The 14,058-nt window shown below is 33.0% G+C and overlaps 1 protein-coding gene across 3 annotated transcripts in view; it reads left to right on the top strand.

Annotated features, from left to right (window-relative positions):
* LOC122503875 (transcription factor Ken 1) overlaps positions 1-14,058 on the top strand; it is a 163,120-nt gene that overhangs the window by 94,651 nt on the left and 54,411 nt on the right. For all 3 annotated transcript variants that reach the window (XM_043614626.1, XM_043614625.1, XM_043614624.1), the window contains one exon: positions 7,703-7,875. In XM_043614626.1, coding sequence (XP_043470561.1) covers positions 7,703-7,875 — 173 coding nt within the window. The remainder of the gene's footprint in view (positions 1-7,702; positions 7,876-14,058) is intronic.

Here is a 14,058-nt window from a genome sequence, read left to right as displayed (position 1 = left end):
TGAAAAGTTTGAGCTGCTTTACGTAAACCGAACGTCATGAATGGGAATTCTAACTACCCGAAAGGGGTAGTTATCGCGGTTTTACATATATCTTTTTCTGCCACTGGAATCTGGTAGAAAGCTTTCATTAAATCGATAATTGAAAAAATGTTTTTCCTGATAAATTCTGTGCAAAATCATGAATATGACGCACGGGGTAGCAGTTCCGTTCGAGCATTCACTCCGCGGTAATCACCACACGGTCTCCACTCGTTGTTATCCTTAGGCACGAGGTGAAGATCGGATGACCAACAGCCGTCGGAATGTCTAGCGATGTTTAGTTTAATCAACGTTCCAAATTCTTTTTTAGCAACCGAGTGCCTATCCGGAGGTAAGCGTAGTGGCTTGCACGCGACAGGTGGTCATGGTGTTGCAATCGTTTTCACACTTTCCACTGCACACACTACTGTTTTTCCATTTGCGATAAGGTTAGTTCTTGTGTCAATGAGTCTTTGATTTTAGACATCCACCAACAAGTCGTAGAATGCCAAAAAATCAACACCAATTATCGGTTTCGTTACGTCGGCCACCACGAACTGCCACGCAAAGTCGCGACGCAAGCCTAAGTCGAGTGTAAGCACTGTTGTTCCGAATGTAGCAATTCTTGAACCGTTTGCCGCGGTAAGTGCGTAGAAGGACTTTTCTCGAGGCTCACGGATAAGATTGCGCGCAAAAACACACAGGTCTGTCCCAGTGTCCACTAAAAATTCAACTCGCGAATTTTGGTCCATGATAAATATGCGGCGTGATTTTGTTGGGCCAGTATCGTCCGACGCCATTAACGATTGGCCGAGGCGTTTTCCGCGTCAAATTTACACGGTTTTGTGCACTTAGTCGCGTCATGTCCGAAACGCGCGTGATACCAACATATACCTTTTCCTGCGTACGCGCCGCGAGATCGTGAACGAGCGCGTGATTGGGATCGTCCTTGGCTAGATTCTCGATGCGCGGTTAATTCTGCAACTCTGTTTGTTAGCATGAAAATTTGCAGAACGATTGCGTTCAACGGTTAAGAACTAACCGTGGATGCAGCTGGAGCACTCGTTTCAGAAATATCGTTTCTAGGACTCGCGGCCGCGATCGAGTCCGCTAATTCAGCCGCGTCTTCGAGAGTATTTTTTTGTTGCGTTGCCAGTATCATTTGAAGGTTTGCTGGCAACCGGCTCACCCATATTGATCTTAACGCATCTCCTTCAAAAACCTTGCCGGCAAGACTTTGAAGATGTTGCAAAAATTGAGAAGGCGTTCTGTCACACATCTGTTGATTTTCTAACAACTCTCGCGTTTGTTGGTTCTGTGAAGTACCAAGCCTTCGAACTACTTCCTTTTTTAACTTTACGTATTTTTCTGTTTGCGGAGGAGATGTCATAATATCGCGTATTTCCGAAGCGACATTCACGTCTAATGTCCTAATCACGTAATTGTATTTCACCTCGACGTCCAATACTTTTGCAATCGCGAATTGCGTTTCAATTTGAGCAAACCACAATTCTGGATCGTTTCGCCAGAAGGGAGGTAGCCGAATATTTACTCGAGATATTAACATCTCATTATCACCTTGATTTCCGTTAGGTAATCCGCTTCTTACAGCGTCACTATTGTCTCCGCTTTCAGTCATTTTATCGAGAGAATTCACTTTTGCTCTCACCAAAAAAACTAAGAACCGCACTTTGCACGTGTATCACTTATATTTATTACCGGCGACACTTTTTATATAAGAAAATTAATCACGTCGGGGTCACCACTTTAGTCAACAGGGTCCTTAGATTATGAATAAATAAATTCAAGTTTCAAATTGACAGAAAAATGAAAAATATTTATTAAATTTGTTTAATCTCGGAGCGAGGTTGTGTTTAGGACGAGAATTGGGAAAGGACTGATTTCAAAAATTGCTGATGAAATGGAAAGCGTCGCTTGGGAAAAGGAAAAAAAGAGGAAAAAATTGCCAAAAATATTAATGATAGAAAAGGATGTACAATTGTAAAAGAGTGGGAATGGGTACATTTATTTATTTATTTATTGAAATAAATCCAACAGTCAGAAGACCAATTACAGGATTATATATAACAAAAATAAAATTAATTAATATACTTAATCTATTTCAATCGATTAAGTGTTCGTAGTGACACGAGAATGATGCATAAAGTCAGTGTGTTGTCCCTCCAGATAGTTAGTTCAACTCTCCATTTTTCTCCGTGTACGTTTCTGTATTTTTATTTTCATAACACATGCATGGAAAACGTAGTTTTATATTGGTGAAAACGTTTAGAAAGTGTCACATTTCCGAAGACTGAATGAAACTTCCACTTTTCAACCAATAAGAATTCAAAGTTACATTCTCGCGCTGTTGGCCACCAATGAGAATTCGTATTTATATTGTCGCACTACTTTCTTTCACAGTTCTTATGCAAATACACGAATGTTGATCCGAATCCGAAACATACCGAATGAAGTCAACATACTCGACTTGTCACGACGCGACGCTGTGACGCCATTTTTTGTTTTCTATATAATTGTTATGTTGTCAAAGTATTTCTTACCTGAATAAAATGAACATCAATAAATGTTACAAGATACATTAGACGTTTCCATGCATTTGTTATAAAAAGCAAAATGCGATACGACTTTGGAAAGATGAACATTTCCGAGTGGGATAATTTCAGCACGAGCCGTAGTTAAGTGAGACGCCGCAGGGAAGCAAAAGTGGAAGAGGGATTGGAAAGTGGAAAGTGTGTGTAGAACGTGGAAAGTAGGAAGTGAGATTTTAAGTGGAAAGTAGGTGTGTACTCTCTAAATTTGAATAAGCGAAATTTCACTGTTTCACAGCGATAAGTATACAACTGATTCCAAAAAGCGTATATACGCTAATTAATTAGTGAAATTTCACTGATTTTTTAGCTAAATTTCACTAATTCGCAGCGTATATACGCTAATTGGAATCAGTTGTATACTTATCGCTGTTTCAGATTTAGAGAGTAAAGTGGAAGGTGGGAAGTAAGTGTGGGAGTGGAAAATGAGAGTGGAAGGTGAAAAAGGATAATGGGGAGTAAGAGTGGAAAGTAGAAGGTGGGATCGAATCGATTTAAATAGTCTTTGTTTTATTAAAAGATGTAATTTTGTTGTTGACCAAAATAATTTGTAGTAAAAAAAGATGTAGAACAGTGTTTGTTTTAGCTGGACTTTATTTAAAGAATTTCAATTTTCAACCTTTCGTCTTTCCATGAAAGACCTCTTCAGGTTATATCAAATCGACCTGAGTAAGAAACGGTAATGATTGTTTCATCTTGCAAGTTTCTTTTTTCTCTGCTATAGTACTGCAATTCTTTGTTTTATATTAAAGGGGAATAATTTCTCAAGATATCCCTCCATGAAAACCTGAGCATATTCAATTGTTTCTAATTGTTTTAAAGTTAACAAATTTATTCTTTCCTTAAAAAATGAACGCTTATTTTCTTACTCCGTTACTGCACATGTCTTAAATCAGTTAAAATTAATATAATACGACTTCTAGATAAACAGTAGGGCATAAAATAATTTATATAACCTGTTATAAACAATATTAGTTCACAAATAGTTATCTTTGATTCCTCTTCATCAAAAAATTTCGTTGTTTTATATTTATATTTTACTTTAAGTTTATTTAATGAATATATCTCCTTTTTGTTAGAAAAGTAGCTTATTTAAATTGTTATAAACAATATTATTTTACGTCGAAACAAGAAACCTTTTTAAATATCCATAATATGTTTCTCGTTTTAAATTAGTTTCAGGAATTAATCTAATTTAGGATGAGGATAAGTCAATAAGCCTACTAAATGTTGTGAGAGAATATTTTATTTATTTTATTAAAATTCTTACTTCAGGAATAAGGATTATTGCTAGTAAGTAAACTGGTGATAGTGAGTGAGGTTGCTTTTCAAACTAATACTTTCTAGATGAGGTACACTGGTTGATTTCCAAAAAGATACTAACTAGTACTTTACTTGACACTGTACTCTCCTTACTAAAACGATGTGCTTAGGTTTATTTATAAAATAATACTCTCTAGTACTAAACGATATGTTCAAGTTGAATTCCAAAAAAATACTCTCTGCTCTAACGAAGATGCTTTCCTTTTTTATATCAAAATTTCTTATTAATCTGATGCTTCTTGAATCATACACGTGTAGATTATGCTACATTGTGAGCGATGACGCTTGGTCTTCCAGTGCGAGCTGGCGCCCGTAACGCCGATTTTTTATAGGATTTTCGTAAATCCCCTGGATTTCTAGTGGAATCGTTGGGCCTGTTTATATTGTTTTGTAGGCCACTTGGCGTTGTTTTGTTTTTTCTTACTGCTCTGTAACCTAGTTTATAGAACGTTTCCAAAATGATGCGTACTCGTTATTTTTTATATTACTTTTCTTTCTTGGATTTGATGCTTTCCATTTCCTTCGTGTGACCAAGCTTGTAGAAGGTCGTCGAATTGATGCACCATCGTTATTCTTTTTACATTATTAAAATATTACTTTCCTATTTCACATTTGTTATATTTTTTTGTAGTCGGAAGTGGAAAATCTGTGAATGTGAGGATGACCGCTCTTATTCTGGTCGACCCACTAAAAACCACTCCCGTCTTAACCAGTACAGTTCTTCAACCCACGGAACTACCTATTGGCTTCGAACTTCGTGGGTTGAAGGTCCCATTGTGTCGCCGAAGCGATCCTTCCGTGCTGTTTTTCTTCCGCACTCTTTATTTTTGGTCTTTGAGAGTCTTTTTGGTCTCCCCAAGGGCCGACCTAAAGACTCTGTATCCACCAGTGCCTGCGACATGGTTGATGTCAACTTTGTCGTCGCACTTTTCTTTGCATAAGAAGCAGGTTGGGCTTTTTTTGCAAGACATAGACTTAAGACCGGCCTCACCACACCTAAAGCAAGCAGCCGATCTGTCTACCGCCTTACAACCTCTTCCTATGTGGCCGTATCCTAGGCACATATTGTACCTAATGACCATACATCTCTTCCTGATTAGGCAAGACATAAAGCCTACCTTTATGCGTCTTAGCTTTTCAGCTTCTTCTAAGTTCGTGACTACAACAGCGAGCTTTAAGTCACGCTTGTTAGGCCCTAGGACCGTCACTTTTCTATCAGCTGATGGTGCTCCCAAAATCTGCACTAGTGCTTCCTGGACTTTGTCAATAACGGAAAGACAGTCCAGATCACGAATCTCCAGTGTGACCTTTCGATCCGCTACCTGCACCATACCAAGGTCACCTACAATCCTTGTAACCTCCTCGGTGAAATTCTCCATATCTTGTGATCCTTCTATTTTTATAAGAAGTTCACCTTTATTTGTGGGTCTTGCTCTCACCACTAATTCCGTTTGACACCTTGACAATCATTGTTGATTGTCGCGGTAGCCTTGATAGGTATTCGACGCTTTATCGACATTACCTGCAGCCGGTTTGAAAGATTTCACCTCCTCCTTTTTCTTTTGTCCAATTCCCTTTACAGGACTGCTTAATTTTCTTTTCTGTGAGGCAATAGCAACGTTTCTCAATGCTATTGCATTGAATCTATCCCTTCTGCGTCTTCGGTCCTGTCAGGCCTTCTTTGACCAGACCAAACCCTGATAGAAACCTTCATCCTTCCTTCTCGCTTCATCGTGATTTTCTCTTACGTTCTGAATGAACGATTTTAGACCTTTCAGTCCATCCTTTATGATCAAGTTGACGTTTTCTGCACCTCGCAGGTCTTCAGCATCTTAATAACCTCTTCTGCAATCATATCAATGCACTCTACTTTTTCCTCTCGCAGCTGAATGCATTTGTCTCTATCCTCATTGAAGCTTGCGATGTCAAGAGCAGATGCGTTGCTAAAATCAGAAACGCAACTGGCCTGGCTCGCTACACTGCTCTCAGTTCCTCTTCTATCAACTATTTCCAAGACTATTCTTTGTACTACCAATTACCAAAGCGTTGTTGCCCTTCTGCATTCCTGGGCAGAACATATCAAATACAATAATAATATAAATATATAAGTAAAATACAATATATTGAAAGGAAATACGCACGTAAATATTATAGAAAATATATAGGTAGTTAAATTAAGTACATTAAGAAGAAGTTACGGAACACTTTTGCTAAACAGAGTAAATTGATTAGTTTTAAAATGAAAAAGTTATTAAGATTTTTGAAAAAATATGTAGTCAAGGTGACCCATTTTTGAAATTCAAAGGACATTACTGTTAAAAAATAAAATAACATTTTTAGCTTTACGAAAAATTTATCCTTTATTGTTTACAACTTATAAAGGGTTACAAATACAAAAAAAAGTAATACGTTATTGTTCCAAGAAAGTAAACGCGTAACAATTCAAACAAACTTAATGAAATAATAAACAAAATTTGTAGGATTCAATATTATTTTTCTATCATTTTTGGAAAAATGTGTGTGTGTTAATTTTTAATTACATATTTATTTAAAAAGAATTTGTCAAATTTATATTATACATGGTGGTCCAATCTTGACAAAAAGTATCATTGGTGAATTGAGGGGCTCTATAAAATAAGAGGACGAACGCGAGGCTTGGAATGGATATTACCAGTCGGGTAGCAGTCACAAGCCCTGAGCCGCTAACTGCTACCTGAATGTTATTATCCCTTTCAACCACGCGTTCGTCCCTTTATTCTATGGAGCCCCTTAATTGTTCTAATAAAAAAGAGATATGTTTTGGGATTCGATTTTTCACTTTGTTTTTTTATAATCATGAATTCCACAATACTTCTGCATGTTTGCCTTGACGATTCCATGTTTTTTTAGAGTTCCATACCCGGTAGGAACCCTATTAACCTTAGAAGGAGTAACTGAATTTTCTCACCCTCTAAGGAGTAACTGGGGTGTTCAGACACTCCACGCTTTAAACTTGTTTTATAAGGTTTCTATTTGACGTAAAAAAGTTTTGTGTAGTGAATTTGATTTCTTTTTTAGTAAGGAAAGCAATGGTTTTATTCATTTTTTGATAAATTAATTTTTTTTTAAATAATGGCTAAGTTTTGAAAGCGAATAAATCATTTTTTAAGTTAAAGGCGTATTTTGAATATTGCGTGCGGTGTCCAGACACCCCAGTTACTCCTTCTAGGGTTAAAACGGTTACGGAAAATGACCATGTACCCTCCCTAGTGCTCACAAATTTTCATCTAGAGAGCTGGAAATTGGTATACTTATGTATTTTTACGCGTAGATTACAGGAAAAATATAGCGAAAGTGATTAGAATTGATCTTCATGGTGTTTTCATCGAAACAGTAAAATCTCCTTTTGCAAGCTCGAAAATACTTCAACCCTTGCTGGATTCAATAAAATGGTTAAAGCAACAAATTGTTGCATAATATTTTCAAGCGAAAAGGTACTTTACCTATTGCAAAGTTTACACAGCTATAAACAGTTGGATATATTAAAAGATATAATAGAGCTATCTGACCTGTTGTGAATTAAAAATGACAAATGCGTTTGTTTATCAAAAATATGGAGACGCTGGGAGCCTTAATTTTTTTTACTGGGCATATATGAAATGAACTGAGTTTGGAAGAATCTATTTTGAAACCTCGGCATAATATTCTGTACTATAAATATATAAATAGAAAATCTTTATGTTGCTATTAGAGAAAATTTTTCTTTATTCCAGTCGACAGAGCTTACGCCATTGCGGGAACTTTTTGAACTTCTACAAATAAAGTCAGAGCTTTTCGAACCGAATCAACAAAATAGTTCAAATAATTCTGATCCAGACCTTGTACCTACTCCTCAACCCTCAGATGAACAAGAAAGTTCGAGTTATGAGTCACAATATGATGACAGGTTAGTATTATAAATTATATCTTTATTATATTGTAGAGAAGTGTATGAATATCTTAAGGACATTCTGAGGATATCCTAATTGATTTATGTATTATTGGTATTAAGGGGAAGTGACACCTTTGCAACATAATTTCTACCTGTTTTTCATGAATTTTTTTTACATAGAAGGAATAAAGTAAACAGGAATCGGTTTAAATGCATTAATTTATTGTACTTTTAACTTGTAAAATTTGTTTTTGATATAATATTACACTTCGTATTATCTCATATAGAGGGAGCAACAGGTGACCTTCACATTCTCGAGTAGCAAATCGGCGTGCAAGATTTCTGCTGAACGGTTTTTGCTAGAACCAAAATCGAAATATTTTCTTAATATGGGATGCATGTAGCAGTCAAGTACGTAAGATTTTTTTTATTTCAATTTTTGAGGACTTGGCACCATATTTTGTGGAAAAATTTGACCCTAAAATCTTGATTTTTTTGTTCAATGTGGTGTCAAATCCACAAAAATTAAAATAAAAAAAGTCCTACGTACTTGCACGCCGATTTGTTTTTCGAGAACGTGAAGGTCACCTGTTGCTCCCTCTACATGAGATTATACGAAGTGTAATATTACAACAAAAACAAATTTTACAAGTTAAAAATACAATGTGTAACAATCTTAAATTATTATTTTATAATTAATTGAATAATAGACAAGTTAAATAAATAAATCCGCACGTGAAACCTACAATTTAGAAAAAATCTATTCCTAAAAATCTTTATAATCTTGAGATATTTATGATAATGTAATGTTTACACACACACATGGAATGTCATTTTTGAAAACGTGATTTTTGAATTCCAGAGGTCTAATAACTTATCTAGGTAATCAACTCAGTATTGACAAGAAAATCTGACAAGTGACTGCTTTAAAATGTAACGCGGTGCTTTTGAAGTCACTGATCAGTAAATCTGTCCAGTGATTGGCAAGTAACTGGACAGTTTTCTACTTAAAATCTAGAATAAAATATGATTTTTCCTGGCTTTTGTTATTTTATTTATAATTATATATTTATTTATATTTTTGTGTTTATTCAAATATTTAATGCTAATGAACAATTACTCTACCAATAAATAACACTTAAATTCAAGAATGAAAAATTCGCACGCATGTTTCTAGTAGTTTGGGGGCTCCATATAAGAGCCCCATAGTTTGATCTCGATTATCAGTTGCGAAACATGTTATAAACAATTTCCAAAGCTTAAAAAACGTGGTTTTTCGATTACCGTTGCTTCTGGTTATATTTTAGATGAAAAAGTTGTGTTTGAAAGATGTAGAGCATGAAAATAGTTTTCAAATGACGGGTCTTAAATTAAAAAAGGTTAATTGACAGATTTTTATTTCTATTTTATTGACACTTTGACTCCCACTATGTCAGATTTTCACTTTGACATTTATATTTTCACATCCACTTTTACTTTGACACATTTCTACTTTTACTTTGATAGACTTTTATTTTCATTTTATTCACACTTTTACTTTCACTATAAGAGATTTTCATTTTCAATACTAAAACACATTATTTTCACTGTTATTTGCATTCTTTGTCTTATAGTCCAGGATCCCGTATACATTTTTCCTATCGATTACTAACAAGCTAATTTTTTGTGAGTAGCTTCATTTTGATGAAACGCCTAACTTTTTTCCTTACAAAAACTCTCAATTGTGGTAGCTAACAGGAGTAGGAGGGATTATGTGGTAGGTTATGTCGGTCCTAAGCTCAGAAATTGTTAATACACTGTTATGGTCGACACTATTATTCTATACTACATGCATGTGTATAAACAATGCGCTTCTGCTTGAGTTCTGTTTTGTTATTATTATTTTTTTCTTCCTTTCTTGACAAGCACAATGTACTGTAGGACCGTAGGACCGACATAACCTACCACGTAATTTGTAGGACAATGTGACTTTTAAATTATATCAATATTAAGGAATGAACATTTAAAAAATCAGCTGGTTAGTAATCATTTTTAATGACCTCATTATCAATACATATTGGAAGGGGGGACTCTTTCATCAAACTATAACATTTGAAGGACAACAAATTTTTTTAATAATTCTCCTAATTTGCCTAAGATTTAATAAAAATACTGACAGTTAGTAATAAATTTTTGAGACTTATCAAATCAACATATTTTATCCCTCCTACCCCTGTTATGGAGAGTTTTTGTAAGGATAAAAGTTACTACTCACAAAAAATTAGCTTGTTAGTAATCAATGGGAAAAATATACACGTGATCCTGGACTATTAACTTTAATATGATTATTTTTCCTTTTAAGTACTCTTTGACTTTTTTTATTGTCATTTACTCTTTAATTCGGATAGATTTTTATTTTCACTTTCATTTTAAGGGGGACAACATTAGATGGCTGAAAAATCAATTTTTCTTTTTTTGCATAAATCGTTAGTTTCGCTTTCGAACAAAATTTTAAAAAAATTAGAGTAGCTTAAAAATAATAAAAATTTCATTTTTTAAAATTTTTATTATAATTTAAATTGTGATTAAAATAATTTTTTATGGATGTAGTTGATTATTTTTTTGTTTTTTAAGCCACTCTAATTATTTAAAATAACAAAAATAATTTGTTTAAACAATTTTGAAATTAGATATAAGGAAGATCATTTCATACTTAGATATCCTTACAATTTCTTAATATAAATGTTTTGGAAATCATGGCAAAATGTCAATTAGTATCATCATTCTATTAAAAGTTAAAAATATTGATAATTTGTTTCAATAATTATAAAAGTTCTAATTTGCAGGTCCCATTTTTGAGTTTAGTTCATTTAAATAGGAAAAATTTCATAATTAAAAAAAAATCGAAATTTTAATTTTTTTAAAATAAAATTTAACAAAAAACAAAATTAATTTGTTTAAACAATTCTTAAATATTTACACAATACTCTTTATTTTTGTATTTAATTATACTTAATTATTTCTTGTGTAAACTGTTGAAAAATGTAAAAAAATGAGAATTTTGTTGGTTAACGTTAAAAAAATTTATAATTAACAATACAAAACTGTTTAAACAATTTAAAAATTTATGAAATTAATGCTGAATGTTTATATGTTAATTACCCATTTAATTTCGGGTAAAAAACTCGAAGAAATATACAACAAATTAAATTTTTCAATTATGTTCTTTTTTCCAAGAGTTAATTGATTAATATATTGTTTATTTAACCACTTGAGCGGCAGTGCGTCAGAATTGGCGTCAGCGTGCAAGTGACAGAAGCGGCAAAAATGCGTAAAAGGCGTCAAAATTTGACTAGGGGAGAGTGGGGCAAAATGGGGTAGGCGGGTCAAATGGGGCACCTCTGTTTTTCCATGATAGGTACTTTTAATTTTTTTATCCTCGACATATATCATTCATGTTGATAAGAAACTGTTATTAATTATGAAGACATTCCAAAGAAAATTTTTTTTTGAAAGTTATACAACTTTTAAGTTTTAAGCAAAAAAAATATGAATTTTTTTCAAAATTAAAGTACTTACCAAACTTTTTGTGATAATGCATTTAGTTTGGCAAGTGTGGGATCTTTTTCAGTACTTATTCTAGAGTAATTTCCAATAGAATAGATTGTTTAATTGTTTACAATAACTTGTAAACATTGCATTTTGTTTTAATATGCAGTGTGGGGCAGAATGGGGTACCTAAGTGTAGGGCATGCCGGAAGCTACGCCGTTTCACTAAAACTATTTAAAAACATTATATTATGCATATTTAAAGGTTTCCTGCAGAAAAATCGATATTTTTGCTTCGAGGCATTTATACTATTGATGTTTCATTATCAATATATCGATATTTTGCAATATCCATGTTTTTTTTGTTAAATTCTAATAAATATTACTTGTTTTTTCATAATAATGAAGAATCCTAGTTTGTGTTTGTATTTATAATCTCATACAACAAGAATTTAATGAATTTTGAAAAAATATTCAATGTTTTGTATAGTTATTTGATGCCACCCCATTTTGCCCCACGGGTGGGGCAAAATGGGATTTTAGCACTTTCTCAGAAAATACGATATAAGTTCTTTCAAAAATTTTTTTCTCCGCTATTATCATAATTCCCTCAAAGCTAAGTGTACAAAGAAGAATTCTGAAGTTTAGCTGAATCGATTTATTCGTTTGGTTCTCTGTAAACAGACAATTTCAAAAAGGTACCCCATTTTGCCCCACTCTCCCCTACTATTTTCTCATTCTGTAAGGAGATTTATAATATCACAACAAAGTATTTTTCTTTTTTAAAGTAAATGAGCAGATCTTTAAACAAAAAAATGCTTTTTTAAATATATCGATTTCGTGAAGAAAAATTGGACTTTTTGTGGTAGAAATTGAAACGCCACTAATATCAAACTATTAAATATTGTTAGCTTTGATCCTTGAAAACTTATTTAAATATTTTAAAAAACATTTTTTTTGCTTACAGGTCTGTTCTTTCACTTTAAGAAAGAAAAATACTTTGTTGCGATATTATAAATCTCCTTACAGAATGAGAAAATAGTAGTCAAATTTTGACGCCTTTTTCGCATTTTTGCCGCTTCTGTCACTTGCACGCTGACGCCAATTCTGACGCCCTGCCGCTCAAGTGGTTAATAGAAGTGTAATTATAAAGCATTCTTTACCTCAGAAATACTCAAAAATGATTTCTAATGTACTTAAAATTTTTTTGAATTTTAAAAACTTTATTTCATAGCAACATATCGATTTCTTCATACTTTGTTATAAACAAATAAATATAAATAAACAAATAATAATTAATTGTGGATGGAAATTTTGTTTGGATCGTTGAAGGGCGAAAGCTTGAGTTTATTCAGCTGGGAGTATAATTAATTATGGATTTATAATAAACAAAATTTACAACATAACTAATAAATAAACAAAGATTAAAAAATTGTGACCTCTAGACTGATTTTGACACAAAAAGTACATTTGGCCCCACTGTGCGCCTGTACCATATCTATCTATACAATATGACATATGTAACAATATGACATATTGTCCTCACATTGTGAGGATCAGCCATAATTATGGCAGCAACAAGAATATAATTTTTTTAGTGTGAAACTGAGAATAAAAATCTGTCCAAGTGACAGTGCAAATAAAAAGAAAAAAATATATATCTGACATATTAAAAATGAAAATATAAATTAAAATGTATCAAAGTGCAATATAAAAAATTTAGGGTGTTAACGGTCACCGGTGTTGGGTGTAAAAGTTTTTGAGTTAAATATCAACTTGGTAAATATCAATTTACCAAGAGTGAAAAAGGAGGTGTATAGCATCAACTCTCGCGCGAGTTATTTCTTCATTATTTTGGTGTTTACCTGTCAAAGTGAAAATGAGAGTGATAATATATAAATCTGTAAAAATAAAAATGAAAGTGGGAATATAAATGTGAAAGTGGAAATGATAATCTGTTATAGTGAGAGTCAAAGTGACAATTAAATGAAAATAAAAATCTGTCAAGGTGAAAACGAAAGTAAAAATATAAATCTGTCAAAGTGAAAGTGAAAATATAAGTCTGTCAAAGTGAAAGTGAAAATATAAATTTGTGAAAGTGAAAATATAAATCTGTCAAAGAAAAAGTGAAAGTAAAATTACGTATTTCCGACCAAAATCCCAAATAGGGTACTTTATATGGCACTGAAAAGGGCCTCGACAGTTTTCCCAGTTTAAAGAAAATGTAAATTATCGCAACACACTTCGAACAAAAATCAAAAAGTTGCGTCGCATATAAAGATGTGAAGAAAGATATAGGCCTGTTTTCGCAAATGCGAAGGACTGAGAAAAAGCAGAAAAGAGCGCAGTAAAGCAATATAAAAATTGTCAAATTTTTTCTAAAATAATAATTATGTAAGATCGCTAGTCGACCAAAAAGTAAAATTAAGTTAATTTCTAAGCAGTTTTGTATTATCATTAAACGAAAAAAAACATTTATTTAACTGATAAGCATATGTGACGCTCCACGAGAAAAGGGACCTTATTTACTCTTGTCATAAGGTCCCTTTTCTCGTGGAGCGTCACATATTTTAAGATATTTACTAAATAATCAAAAACACTATCTTTTTAATTTTAAAGTTTTAATTGCCCAATGGGAAAAAGACCATTGGTTTATTAATGGCTCAATAT

Source organism: Leptopilina heterotoma, unplaced genomic scaffold, assembly GCF_015476425.1.
Source record: "Leptopilina heterotoma isolate Lh14 unplaced genomic scaffold, ASM1547642v1 Lhet_271, whole genome shotgun sequence".
Classification (NCBI taxonomy): Eukaryota; Metazoa; Arthropoda; class Insecta; order Hymenoptera; family Figitidae; genus Leptopilina; species Leptopilina heterotoma.
This window is presented reverse-complemented; position numbering and strand designations above follow the sequence as displayed.